Source organism: Talpa occidentalis, unplaced genomic scaffold (assembly GCF_014898055.3).
Source record: "Talpa occidentalis isolate TD23 unplaced genomic scaffold, MPIMG_talOcc4v2.1, whole genome shotgun sequence".
In the NCBI taxonomy this organism is placed as follows: domain Eukaryota; kingdom Metazoa; phylum Chordata; class Mammalia; order Eulipotyphla; family Talpidae; genus Talpa; species Talpa occidentalis.
In genome coordinates this window covers 58,975,272-58,989,090 of record NW_026555331.1, presented here as the reverse complement: position 1 = coordinate 58,989,090, position 13,819 = coordinate 58,975,272, and the positions used below count along the sequence as shown (strand labels likewise).

General features: G+C 35.5%; 1 protein-coding gene across 4 annotated transcripts in view; it reads left to right on the top strand.

Annotated features, from left to right (window-relative positions):
- Window positions 1–13,819, top strand: part of NKAIN3 (sodium/potassium transporting ATPase interacting 3) — a 749,694-nt gene that overhangs the window by 321,003 nt on the left and 414,872 nt on the right. For all 4 annotated transcript variants that reach the window (XM_054692230.1, XM_054692226.1, XM_054692229.1 and 1 more), the window contains exons 2-3: window positions 5,304–5,441; window positions 11,807–11,887. In XM_054692230.1, the coding sequence (XP_054548205.1) occupies window positions 5,304–5,441; window positions 11,807–11,887 (219 nt within the window). The remainder of the gene's footprint in view (window positions 1–5,303; window positions 5,442–11,806; window positions 11,888–13,819) is intronic.

The following is a 13,819-nucleotide window of genomic DNA, read 5'->3' as shown; positions in this document are numbered from 1 at the left end:
GCTTCAGTGGATAGACACTGGTGATCATTTCAGGCTGCTGGAGATGGTACTAAAAATCAAACAAGAAAAAGTGGTAGTATAGTAAATTTGATATGACTCTATTCATTTTGCTAAGTCATTAGATTATTGTTTCACTGGTATAACCTTTGCCATCTAACACCTACCAAAAATATTACTAAACCATGTGGAAAGTGTGAAGTCCTTAACACTATTATTGTCTTTCTTAGATGAACCAAATTATGAACAGGTCATTCTAGAATTCCTGGGTCAGTTGAAATCTTTGTAAAATTTTTTTTTAAAGGATTTATTTATTTATTTATACAAGCACTGGGTATAGTCAGAAGCGCGGGAGGGTGAGAGAATTCACCAGAGCCAGAGCAGGGAACAGAACAGGCAGACCAACAAAATACACTGCTGAGGGGAGCACAGGCCAGGCAGGAGAGGTCTGTGTGCCATGTGGTACCCTTGCTGGCAGCCGGGGGTCAAACCTGCACTGCAGAGGCTGAGGGCAGCTTCTCAGCCCAGCGCTCAACAGCTGTGCCACCAGGGGAGGTCTGAAATCTTTGTAAATCTTAAGGCTTGGTTAACTCTCTATAGACGGTTCTATAGAACCTTCTCTAAAATAGTACCTGCTTACCATAGTGGTAAATCTCCAGGTAATTAGTATTGCTTATGGTGTGTTTTTTTGAAGTAGGTCATGATATAAATGATATTTATCTTTTTCCTTTTATTTCATAGCCTTTAAAAAATATTCAAAAATTATAGCTTAAAATATAAGATCATTATTTAGCCTAGTCTGGGTGTGTGAACATAGAAATTGAGCATCATCGATCTAAGCATGAAAAGTCTTTTTGGAGTTAAGTAGCTTTGAGATTTTAGAGCAAAAGAAGCAAGGGTGATGGTTGTGAAGCGGGGGGCTCCATGGATTTTTCAGACATAAAGAAACCTACTCTATTAACCCAAAACTTACTTGCAATATCCTGGAATATGTCAATTTAGCTAATAGGAATGTTAATTAGATCTCTTAAATTCTTACTTTAAGGAATGATTTTCTCCTTCATGGTTATAAAACGCTTTCTTGTATAGATTCCTGGGCTAGAGGTTATAAAGAGGGTATCAGTCATATAATACGGTTTAATTTCCCAGTGTTTATGATACTATGGTTTGATCAGATGCTTTCTTATGATTCTGCCATTATGGGTTTAAGTCTTTTGATCTTTATTATTCTATTTGCCTCTAGCAAGCAGTGGAAAAGTCCAGAGGGGATGAGACTAAAATGTAGCTCACTCTTCTTGTGAAGTTAAATCTCCAGTGGTCCTCACTCTCTAAAAGGGAGCATTCTTGGGCCTCTCTGGTGGCACAAGAGGTTAAGAACCGCACTATGAAACAATCCCCAGCTTCTGCAGCAGGAGTTCAATCCCCGGCCAGCCAGGGAGCAACCCACATGGCACAGCAGACCTTTCCTGACTTGCCCACTGCTCCGCTCAGCAGTGTACTTCGGCCAATCTGCCTGTTCTGTTCCCCACTTTGTGGTGAATCCTCTCACCCTCCGCATCTCTGGCCTATATGCCAGCTCTTGTATGCATAATTAAATAAATCTTAAAAAAAAAAATCGAGTATTCTTACCCAGTTTTTGTTTGGGAAGAAGCTTGCTGTGTAAACCTAGCATGGCTAAATTTAGCCCAGGAAAGTGTTTGGACACCTGGAGTTATTACAGCTCTTGAATTAAGTGTAAATTATTTTTCACAATTAGTAATAGTTATTATGAACAATTATGCAGAATGTCATATATTATGCCAGTAAGCATATATGTGGATCAATAAGTAAACTATTCTGCTAGGTGCTTCTATTTGGAACTACCCAATTTGCTTGGGCATTAAATAATCAAGGACACTTGTTGAACTGTGATTAATATGGGGTGTGGTTAATGACTTATAGATTTATAGGAAATGATGTTATTTTCTCCTTGAAGCTGGATAAGAAAAATCCTGTTCCTGGAGGAAGAATTTTAGAACACATTTCTTTCCCCTTGCCATACACACAGGATTTTGACTCAGAACATTTAGTTTTTCCCAGCTTCTGTTAAATATCCTTCATATGGCCAAATTGCATTTACATTTTGCTCTATAATCATAATGAAGATTTTCAAGCTTTCTACAACTTGATTCTGAAAGTTACAATCCAATAGGCAATATTTACATTCACGTACATTTACATTATGAGTGGAATCTTTTTCATACAGCACCATAATGAGTTAGGGTTACGTTTCTCAACTTTTCTTCCTATGCTGTTAGCCTTGTACCACTCCAGGAGAATGTTTCAATGACATCTTCATATTTTCATTCAAAACAATGTCTTATTTTTGTTTTCTTGGTATTTTGTGACTGTTTTCTTGCATAGCTGAGTTGGTGTCCTGTCTTCCTCTCTCTCCTCTTCTTTCCTTCCTTCTTAAGATTCTGAAGACCATTATTTAATTAGCTTGTAAGAAACAGAAACGTACCCTTTTTCATCATCTTATGATAGCTGTCAGATTCTTACCTAATTTACCTTTCATTTAGAAATTGTTCCATTGCTTTTTAAGTCATCACTTCCTATTTTATTTTAAAATGCTAACTGGTGGTTTTGTCCTCTCTGCAGTGTCCTATTTTCTTTATCGCTACCTGGATTTAAACTTCAAGTTCACCAAATGTCTCGTTCATTCTTTACTTTGCTGTGGCATTTCTCAGATGTCTTCCCTGTGTCCTCCATCTTCTGCTCTCATCTGGACTGGCTGCTTTTGATTTATTCTACATTACACACGTGATGACTTCCTTACACTGCTTTCCTAATTCAGAACTACTATTTCTAGGTGCGATATTCAGCAACGTACATGTAAATTATAACAATAGGCTCTTATTACAAATAAGTAAAGGGCAGATTTTAAATGCTTCCTGATTTCCATGTTGTAAGCACATAGCTGATATCAAGTTTCCCAGATGAAGTCAGTGAAGATCACAGAATTGGGAAGAGATGAACACAATTCAGTTCACGGTGCTATGTCAGACTTCACAGACTATTGATGAGAAAGACTTTGACAGGGATATTTCTAAAATATATTCATACTTTTTTCTGAATTAATAAAACAACCTGGATATCACTTAATTTCATTTGGTGGTTCTGAATCATTATTATTTATATAAAGCTTTAAGGCAAAAGGTGATGTGTTTAGTAATTATGACTTTTAGAGAGAAGATATTTGGCTGCAAACTAAACAACTAAACAGCTTAACATGGAATTAGATAAAAGAACTATGCAAAAATCCAATATAGTAGTTTGTTTATTTTTGAAGGGTTTTTTGTTGTTAGTAGATTTTTTAAAAACATAATACTCAAATCTAGTCCTTATCGCTGCCTCTTATCTGATACTTGATATGATCTCCTTCCTAATTATTTTATGACCTTTCATTTGTGCTCTTATTTCAAGGCCTCCTAAATTCATTTTTCAGTAAGTTAGCAGAGAGTAAATGTCAATAAATAAATATATGTAGGGGTTTCAATAAAGAATGCAGATTTTCTAATAAGTGGCATTAATTTGGTGTTTCTCTTTCATTATGTGTGTTTTCTTTAATATCATAAAAGAGAGTGCTATCCATGCATGTTCTGACAGAAAAGAAAATGGGTTTTTCTCTGTTTGAAAAGTTCACTTTAAAGGTTTTTGTGATGCTCGACAGCTTTAAATTAGACTTGCTTTTCAGAATGAATTGCCTGCAGCTGCTCTTCAGGATTACTTTTTTTTTTTTTTTTCTGAGTACAACCATCCTATTTGGACATAAAAAAAAAAAAAAAAAAATCCTGCACATTTACATCTCCGATGGGCCAATAAATAAAATGCTACATTTTTAGGGGTGGGTTCCTGGGACCTAATTAGAGTCACATCTGAGGCAAACAGGGCATTGAAAACCCGGTGCTGTTCTTACATTACTCTGATTATTTTGTGTTTTTGCTATTCTGTGCATCTGCCCATTTGTGAGAACAGGGGATGGTGACAAATTATTTGATGATAAGGAAATACCCATGAAATGATGTTTTTCTGGTGTGGTTGTCTTCAGGCATTTGCTCTTTTTTCTTTTCCTTCACAGCTTGCTGAGATAAATCTTAACCAAGGGAGACTCAATTTTACTGAAAGGAGGAGATTTCTTTATGTCCAAGGAAATTAAAGCTATTCAGGCATACACCTGCCATGTAACTAAAAAAATACATAGGGTGCCATTTTCTTCTCAAATCTGCAGCTTCAAATGCCAAAATACAGCTCTTCGTTGACTCATTTTATATGAATTACTATTTTATGAGTAAATCCATAAAAAAGCTTGAAATGCATAAGATTAGTATCCAAATGCAGCAGGTGGAATTATATTTTTTTGGTATAAAATACAATCAATATAATTTGTTCTTGATAATAACAGCCTTGGCATTGACTGGACTATATGAAATTCATGTTTTATCATAAATGGATTAGCCATATATTTTAATGTGTCTTAGAATTGTTTAAAAATTTAGTCATATATAATAAATAAAATATAATAAACTCTGGCATATCTATAATTCGTATGGCCCCATAACTTTTATTTGGGTATTTAAAAAGGATTTTACCTAAACTAAGATGAACTCATATGAATATATGAGCTCAATAAAACAGAATTCAAAGGAGCTATTCAATTCTAGTTTTACATCAATGTCTGGAGCCCAGAGTAAGTAAATAAGTAAACTTTCTTTTGAAAAAGTGGTTATTCATTATCATCAGTGACAGTCTAATGAAAGGAAATAAACAGAATAAAATATTTCAAAATTTGCTTCACTTAGGAAAGCAGGGATGAATAGGAATTTTTTTTTCCAAAATGATACTAGTTTTAACATTGCAAAATGGCTTATTGCTCCAAATATGTTATATTGAGTCAATCATTTTACTAGAAATAATGATGAATTAATATCATAAATTATGGTATCATAAACTATCTGTCCAGATTTATACCATAGGGAATGATTTAAGTAATATGTGTTTAACTCTTCAAATGGGTTTAAAAATTTATTTATACTGAAGTCATGTTTAAAATCTATTTGTATTTAAATCCATAACATTCCTTTTTAGTACAGTTTCTGAGAAAAGATGCAAAAAAAGTACATGAAATACATACCACAATTCTAGTGATAATGTTGTCCATAAATATGATGAAATTAAATATGCAGACCTCTCCAGTGAAATAAAGGTTGAAATGATATGATTGTGCTTGGATTAGATGCTAATAGACTCTCTTTGCTTTGTTGTAGCTCTCAGCATTAGAGAGACAGATCTTCGACTTTCTTGGCTTCCAGTGGGCACCTATTCTGGGAAATTTTCTACATATAATTGTCGTCATACTGGGCTTGTTTGGGACTATTCAGTACAGACCTCGATATATCGTGGTGGTAAGTTTATTTTTATCTCTGTACATAATTGAAAAATTGCCTAGAGACTATTAATGAAGTTATTTGAGTGGGTTTCTCTGATAAGATATGGCAATGCTGTTCTAACTTTCCCATATTGAATTCTGTCAAGAGACAATTATCTGTAGGGCCTCCCTGGTGGCACAGAGGGTTGAGTGCAGCGCTGTGAAGCTGACTCTAGCCTCTGAAGCTCTGGTTCGATTCCCGGCTGGCCAGGGAGAATCCCACATGGCGAGGCAGACCTCTCCTGTCTCGCCTGCTGCTTGGGTCGGTCTGCCTGTTTTGCTCCCTGCCCTGTTCTGGTGAATCCTCTCACCCTCCCACGACTCTGGCCTGTACCCCAGCTCTTGTATAAATAAAAAATATATCTTTAAAAAAAAGAGACAATTATCTGTGGATAAAAGACTAAGTGAATATTATGAACAGTAAATACAAGTGATAGGACCAACATGGTGTGAGTCAGTGTAACTCGATTCAGGTTACACTAAGAAATTTAAAATAAGGTTTGGATAGAGTATGAGATCTTGATGTTATTTGATGGAAATAAGGGGACATTGACTGTCATTTCAATGATATGTCACTAACCCTTAAAAACAAACCCACCTCACTATAACTGTTTACTAACTGATAACAATAATTTAATTTTAGTTGATGTAGGACATTATAAATGCATGTGCTGGAGGTAATTGAGTACTCATCTCTAATGCATTTCATATGGAATATTAGTGAACATGTCCCCATTTTGTTATGATAAATTAGGAACATAGCAACTCTCCTGTGTGCCTGTGACTATGCAGGTTCCTTCCCTTTTCTCCTTTTCCTAAATAAAGATGTTCTTTGAAAATGTAAAAAAAAAATGGGGGACATAAATCCATACTCCAAACTATGCAAAACATGGAAGCACATCCTCCATTGCAGAACAATTTAATGAAGTTTCTACTGTGCTCTAACCTAAGGAGGTTGAGAGAAATAAAGTACATATATAAGTCATTGTAAATAGGAGTAACATACTCTTAAATGTTCAGTGAGCCTGAATGAATATACAGTGTTCGTAGAATTAGTGAATATTTTCTTGCAATGCGGTGTCATTGACTCATTAGAAATAAACCATAGATGTTAAAAGTATCCCATTTTTCAATTTTGATTTAATCCAATCATATTTATCAAAAAGAATAAAGTTATATTTTTTTGTAAATGCATCAATTCTCTATTTGGTACCTCAAAATTGATTTTTTTAGTATCTTTCATCTTATCACGGAGGAGAAGGTAACTGGCCCACATCACAGCCGGTACTGCCAGGGGGCACAGGGGAACATGGGATGGCACTCAGATGGCTGCAGGGGCACTCCAATTGCTGCTTTACTCTTCTCTGAAAAATAGCCTCTGCTAAACCACCAGATAATTTACTGGAAAGCTGTTTCATAGAATCAGAATTGCAGCATAGAATGTTTTAATATTATACACAATATAAAATTATTTTTGTATTCTATATTCTAGTTTACTGCTATGAACACAGAAGTCACTATAGACTTCTTAAGAAGTCACTATAGACTTCTTAAAGTCACTATAGACTTCTTAAAGTCACTATAGATTAGTGTTCTGCTGAAGCACAAAGTGCTACATGGGTGTGAAAACAGTGGCTTCTATGGAATGAAGTCGTTGGTATGTATTAGATATGTTACCTAGCACCATCGCTTTTGCTCCCTAAGTATTGCTTCTGCAAAGTCTGCACACAACTACTGCCTTGATTGAGGCTTCTATAATCCCTTTCCTGTCATGCTTGCTAGCTTTCAGCTTTCCTACCTTCCTATGTGTCCTTTGCAATTTTCCTAAATTACTGGCATAAAATCTTTCACTCACACTTAGGACAAAATCTAAGACTATTCTTAGCTGACCCACCGGACCAAACTCAAGTCCCTGTCACCCATCCTCACTCCCTCCTTCCCTCCTTCCTTCCCTCCTTTCCTACCTTGGTTCCTCTCTCCTTTTTCCCCTTCTTTCTCAACATCCGTTCTCCCTTTTTGCATCCACTTACTCATTGAAACATTGTTTTTCAAGTTTCTGTTCTGTACTGATCATTTTGTTTGGTATAGGTACATCCGTGAGCAAACACAAACACATATATTCTGTCCCATTATCAAGTAATCACCTAAATGTCAAATTTCAACTGGGACAAGTGTAACACAGGAGCACATATGCCATAAGATGTATAATGGGGAGATCAGTCTGACCCTGCAGACGGGGCTGTGGAGCTGAGGTCTGCACTTATGAGTTTGCTCACCAGGGAAGACAGGATGATGGGGATTCTGGGCAGAAAGCTTTGCAGGACACACAGTAGGATGTCAGAGCAGTTGTCCCTATCCATTCATTAAGCATCTACTGATAACCTGCTTCACTATATTAGGGACTGATAAATAAAAAAGAAGATAAACTACAGTGTCTGCTTTTGAGGAACTCATTAGACAATGAGTGGGGAGACAGGGTTCAGGGGACTCCAAACGTAATGAAATGACTGTAAAAGAAGAATGAGACAGCTATGGGCCAGAGACCTGGGAGAACATGAGTCAACTTCAGAGACTAAAAAAGCAGAGAGTTTGTGATTCAGATTCATGAATCCAAAATACTTCAGTTGTTCCACCCCAATGACTTATTTTCATAAAAAGCTGTGTTTTAAAGCTACTTTTTTTGGCTTTAGATTAATCCTGGTCTGTGTCTTACCCCCTCTGTCTCTACCTGCCTCTCCAGCACCTCCCGCTTGTAGCCTTCCCTAGGGGTCGGTGCCCAGCTCTAGCAACATGTCTGACCCTGACAGCCTTCCTTCCATACGTTTTCACAGTCAACCACACCCTGCTTCTTTGCCTTTGTGTCTTGAGCATGTTTTAAAATACGTTCACATTTGTGTCTCCCCTACTGAACAAAGAGTTCTTTGAAGACTTCAAATGTAATAGGTGCTCAATAAGTACTTGCAGTTTTTCCCCATGTAGATCCCTATTGTTTCAAAGTTCACTCACGGTAGGACTAACCTCACTTCTTTCTCTGGTATCCTTTCCTCTGCTTTCTTCTCTCTGCTCCCTCTTTGTGTTGAAAGAAGTTGCTTTAGGTCTTTAGGAATCTTCAAGAAAAATATCTACTAGATACTCTAAGTTTTTGCTCTTGATTTTCTCTTTTAATGTGTATGCCATCCAAATCTCTGTCACTTTAGTTGCTATCTGTCATTTTATTTGCTATCTTATTCAATACCCTCTCCAAGAGGAGAGAAAGAAAACAATGAACTGGCAGGAGAGCCCTCTGTGCCAGATATATCTTTTGGCTTAGTCATCATGTACCTCTGAGTATACATTCACACCCCACATTTTATAGCAAGGAAAGTGTTAAGTGACTTTTCAAAGTGCCCAGATAGTAAGTGCTCACCTCACCTCTGATATTATTAGGTTTATGAAGTTGCTTTAGCACCATCTATGTTCTGCTTCCATCACCAGATTCCAGATGTTTTGATGCCATTGTCATTTTAAATATTGATATTAGAAATGATTTGTCATACTTTCTTAGCTGGTCAGAGAATACTGTTATCAATGAGGGATACCAGGGTACCTCTTGTTCTAACAAACTGTATATTTGGGGAGGAATGACTGAAGTATTATTATTTTTTTTATAAACTTATTTTTTTTAATATTTATTTATTTATTTATACAAGCACTGGGTACAGTCAGAAGCACGGGAGGGTGAGAGAATTCACCAGAGCCAGAGCGGGGAACAGACAGGCAGACTAATGAAGAAATACACTGCTGAGGGGAGCAGTGGGCACAGCAGGAGAGGTCTGTGTGCCATGTGGGACCCTCAACGGCGGCCAGGGATCGAACCGGCGCTGCAGAGCCTGCGGGCAGCTTCGCAGCCCAGTGCTCAACTTCTGCGCCACCAGGGGCGGCCCTACTGAAGTATTATTGATTCATGAATCTGAATCACATTGTTATTGGGAAGGCAGTTACACAGTATTATCTTTGCCACACCACAGGTTGCTCATCTCTGAATTATTTTCATAAATGCTGAGGTTTAAAGCTACTTTTGTTGGCTTGAGATTAATTCTGGGATGAAAATGCCTGAAAATGAATTACTGTGTTGGTGGGGAGAGTAGCTTTTATACTAATTTAAGAATATGCAGATTATGGCCTCCTAATGAAGAGGAACAAGCACCCACCTGGAGTCAACAGGAAGCTCCCTCAGCACCTGAGCTACCACTTTGGGGAAGGGACAACCCCTTGGATTGAAGGCACACTTTCAATCTATTTACATAAAGGAAATAAAGTCACAAGATTTTTTACTTACAGATCCCAGAATTCTGGGGAGTATGGAGAGGGTGAGGGGTACACATTAAGGCTGGGGAAGAGCCATCCCCTCCGTCACAGGTCAGGAGCAAGCAGGAGGTAACAGAGCATCAGCACTTATTGCTTATAAAGTGGTTGAGTGGAGTCACTATCTTCCCACAAGTCTAACATACCTTCTGGCAAATAATAATAATAATAATAATAATATGAATTGGCCCCTGAAGTAATACTTGTAATTTCAATCTGTAGCCTTAATAATAAAGAATAATATGGTTTTGCAATTAATTCAGTTCATTGTCTTACCTTAGTCTCCTTTATGTTATTTCCTTAACTTTTATCAATGGGTTTCTCATGAATTGATAGCTTGCATTACTCTCTCTTTCAAATATAGTTTTAATTATATTTATTTATAATAAAAAATCAGACACCAAATGCCATCTTTTTAGTAACAGCTTCAAAATTTATTATGATTATTTTCTGCAAAAAGAATCAGAAAAGTGTGTTTCAGTGCATTTGTCTCATTTTCAAAACCCACTTAATTCTACTCATAGTAGAGTCTTTAATAATGAATGATAGCCAGACCCTACAATATCTGCAAATACCAAAAGCCCATGGAAAGTTTAACTCCTGCTAAATTTTTAACATATTTTCCAACTCTCCAGTGGTTCTGGAATCTTATTGTTGTAATTGCATTATTATTTTAATAAACACAGCAAATCCTACTCTCCAACACAAAACAAACAAAAAAAGATATATGAGATAACATCAAATGTAAGCAATTATAGAACCATACATGAGATTATTTGGAAAGTCCTTAAGTAATCATAAATGACAGAGCCACAAAGTTCAATTTTACAAGTAGCTTCTCATAAGGTTCTAATAGGAACTTGGCTACTTTGCACAGTGTTTAAAATTCATTCTACTATTTGACACAGTATAGAATGAAATAATGAATTATTTCAACATTTATTTTAACAATAGCATGTGACACTTAAAATCAGTGATAAAAAGCAATAGTTTATAATTAGTATGCTCAGCTAAGAAATTAAGAATTCATAGATTTTTGTACTAAGGAAAATGAACGAACAAACCATTGTATTTGACCTGTTAATTGTGTTCCCAACAGTAAGTACTTTTCTTTCCTTCTTCCTTGTCCAAGCTATTCTCTGAGTCTCAGTTTCTTCATCTGTGTAAGAAAGTAACTAGATGTCTTGAAACCTAAGATGAATCTTTTGGTGAATCTTGGTTTAAGGCTTCCTTAATTCAGACTGACTAAAATCGCTACAGGAAGGCATTTCCTGATACATATTATGTTAAAAAAAATTAATTAGTAATGCTAACACCCTTAGTTTGTTGGATGTCACCGGAAGGTATTTTCTTGTTATGGAAATCTATCATTTATTTACTCATTCCTATTCTTATATATCAATTTCTGTGCTTTAAAATATTTAACATAATCATATTATTCTATATGGCTAATTGTATATACATCTTGTCAAAAATAGTCTAACAGATGAAAGTTTGTTAATTTTACTCCAAACGTCCATTTTCAAACATGATCTTCATTCAGGGATATGGTCAGGGATATGGAAGTGCATTGTTGTGACTAACATTTCTAAACACTTTATAATTTCATACTTTAATGAGAGAAAAGGAAGGGAGGGAGGGAGGGAAGGGGGAAGTCTAGCCCACTGAAAGTGGACATACCTATGTTCTCTGGGAAAAATAACACTCAGAAAACAGAAATCAAATCAGCATTTGGATTTCACTTGTATTTGCAAGCCAGTAAAGCACTTTAAAAATAAATCTAGCTTTATTGGCATCTAATCTAAGCAGTAGAAACTATTGGATTTTTAATTTCTAGAGATCTTAGGGGACTTCATAAGGAGCACTCTTGTCTGAGTGCTCCATTTCTTCCCAGAAGACTTAGACTTATTGACTTTTTAACTATTGATTTATTTAGTATACATGCCTTTCAACTCCACATTTTTGTCTTTTTTTCCCTCCCTCCCCTTTTCTCTCTAGTATACAGTATGGACTGCTCTCTGGGTCACCTGGAATGTGTTCATTATCTGCTTTTATTTGGAAGTAGGTGGACTCTCTAAGGTAAGTTTATCCTGCTTTTAAAATACACTTTTAAAAGAGTACACTAATAAATAATTATGACACACATCATATATACATATGTGTAGATAGATAGATAGATACAGATAATTATCAAAGTAACATAAATAGAATACTAATCAAAAGCTTGGGTACCATTCAGGAAAGAATGATCTTAGGAATATGTAAATATAATGACTCCAAAACAATGGTCTTACAGTCTCACTTGGTAAGCTGTAGTAGAACTCAGTTTCAAGGATCTTTATTTCCAATTTAAAAAGATTCAATGTAACAATAACCTCAGCCCTAAATCTTAGATAAAAATTTTTTTTAAAAAAGGAAAATGATATTGAGCATTCTTGAGTTCAGAATGCTTGAGTTCAGAATGGGACTGCTTGAGTTCAGAATCTCTGATGTTACTGTAATAGTTATGAGACTCTCTTTGCTCAAATATTACTTCTGGAGAACAGAAGTTTGGCAAGGAATAATCACCTGTGTATTTAAGTGGAACATACATTTTTCTAGGAACTAAATATATCTATATGGTGATGCTTATTTTGAAATCCTGATCAGATTGAAGAGAGTTGTCCTAATGCAACATGATATGTTATTTCTCTCCATATGACTAATGTCAGCACAACACACAATTTTCATTATAACTTCTGTAGAATCCTCTTTGCCACCCAAATGTAAGAACATCTTGGATTAAGTTTCTAGTTGTGTTTCTTTAACATTTTTCTCATAAACCAGCACAATTTTCACCTGGAGAATTTGTAGAGAAGAAACTTGACAGTGTAATTACAAAATTAATTAAAAACCATTATTATTTTTTAGAATTTCTCATTATCCACTATATTTGTGCTAACATATTTCATTGTGTGAGAGTAAAGTTCCTAAGTAGACTAGTCTTCTACTAGTATCGGTGGTTTCAATCTTAGAAAAATCTGCCTTGACCAGCACAAATACCTTTAAGAATTGTCAAACTTCACTGACGTCCATGTGGTAACAAAGAATTATTGATTTAGCCAAGCAACAAAAATCCCTAAAGGATTTTCTTCAGAACCTCCAGAGGTGGTTACTCTTTGTTCTACACTATAATAACTTTGTAATTAGAACTTGCCATCATTTTCTCACATTGACAAATGCATTCAGCAACTTGAAATGGCATTTCTAAGTCCCATACAAATGCACTAACTTCTACCTTTAATATGTGTGCTATTAATCGCATTTTACCATTAATTTCTATGACAGAAAAAAAGTACTTAAATCAGCGCCCACTTATCTTCAGTAACATGCAGATTATAAAGCAATTTTAAAATGCAAATCTTATGAATAAAATAATTATGAATAATAAGCATAACGTTTTTAACCCCCCTAACATTTTGTGTCTTGTGATTTGAATGGTCACTTTAAGTCATACTTTTATTTCACCAGTTTACTGGATGGAAGTTATCTTTTTTTTCCCCCATTTGAACTTAGAACATATTAGACTAAAGGAAATTTGACCTATGGAATTCTCATCATAGTTTGCTGAAAGAAAATGGGATTCCAAATTATACATTTTATTCAAATCCTGTCTTTAGCACTTAATGATGAGCCCTTAAGCAAATCATTTAATCCCTCTGAGTCATTGTGAAATATAAAAACAGGACCAGCTTTGCCAATGATTATAATGAGTTCTGGTTCTGTGTGTAGCATTGTTTTAAGCACATCATATTGACAACTCAGGTAAGCCTGAGTTTATAAAAATTTTATATTTTTTTATAAAAAGTAGTAATACCAATAGTCATGTGTTCCATGAGTCTGATTTCCCTCAACTGTTCAAGGTTACTTGTGAATTGCTTTTTTGTAACTGTTTTTCTAATATAATATCAAGGACTTTTTTTCCTCATTTCCTTGGGTGCAAGATTTTTTAAAAATGGATATAAAAGTTCT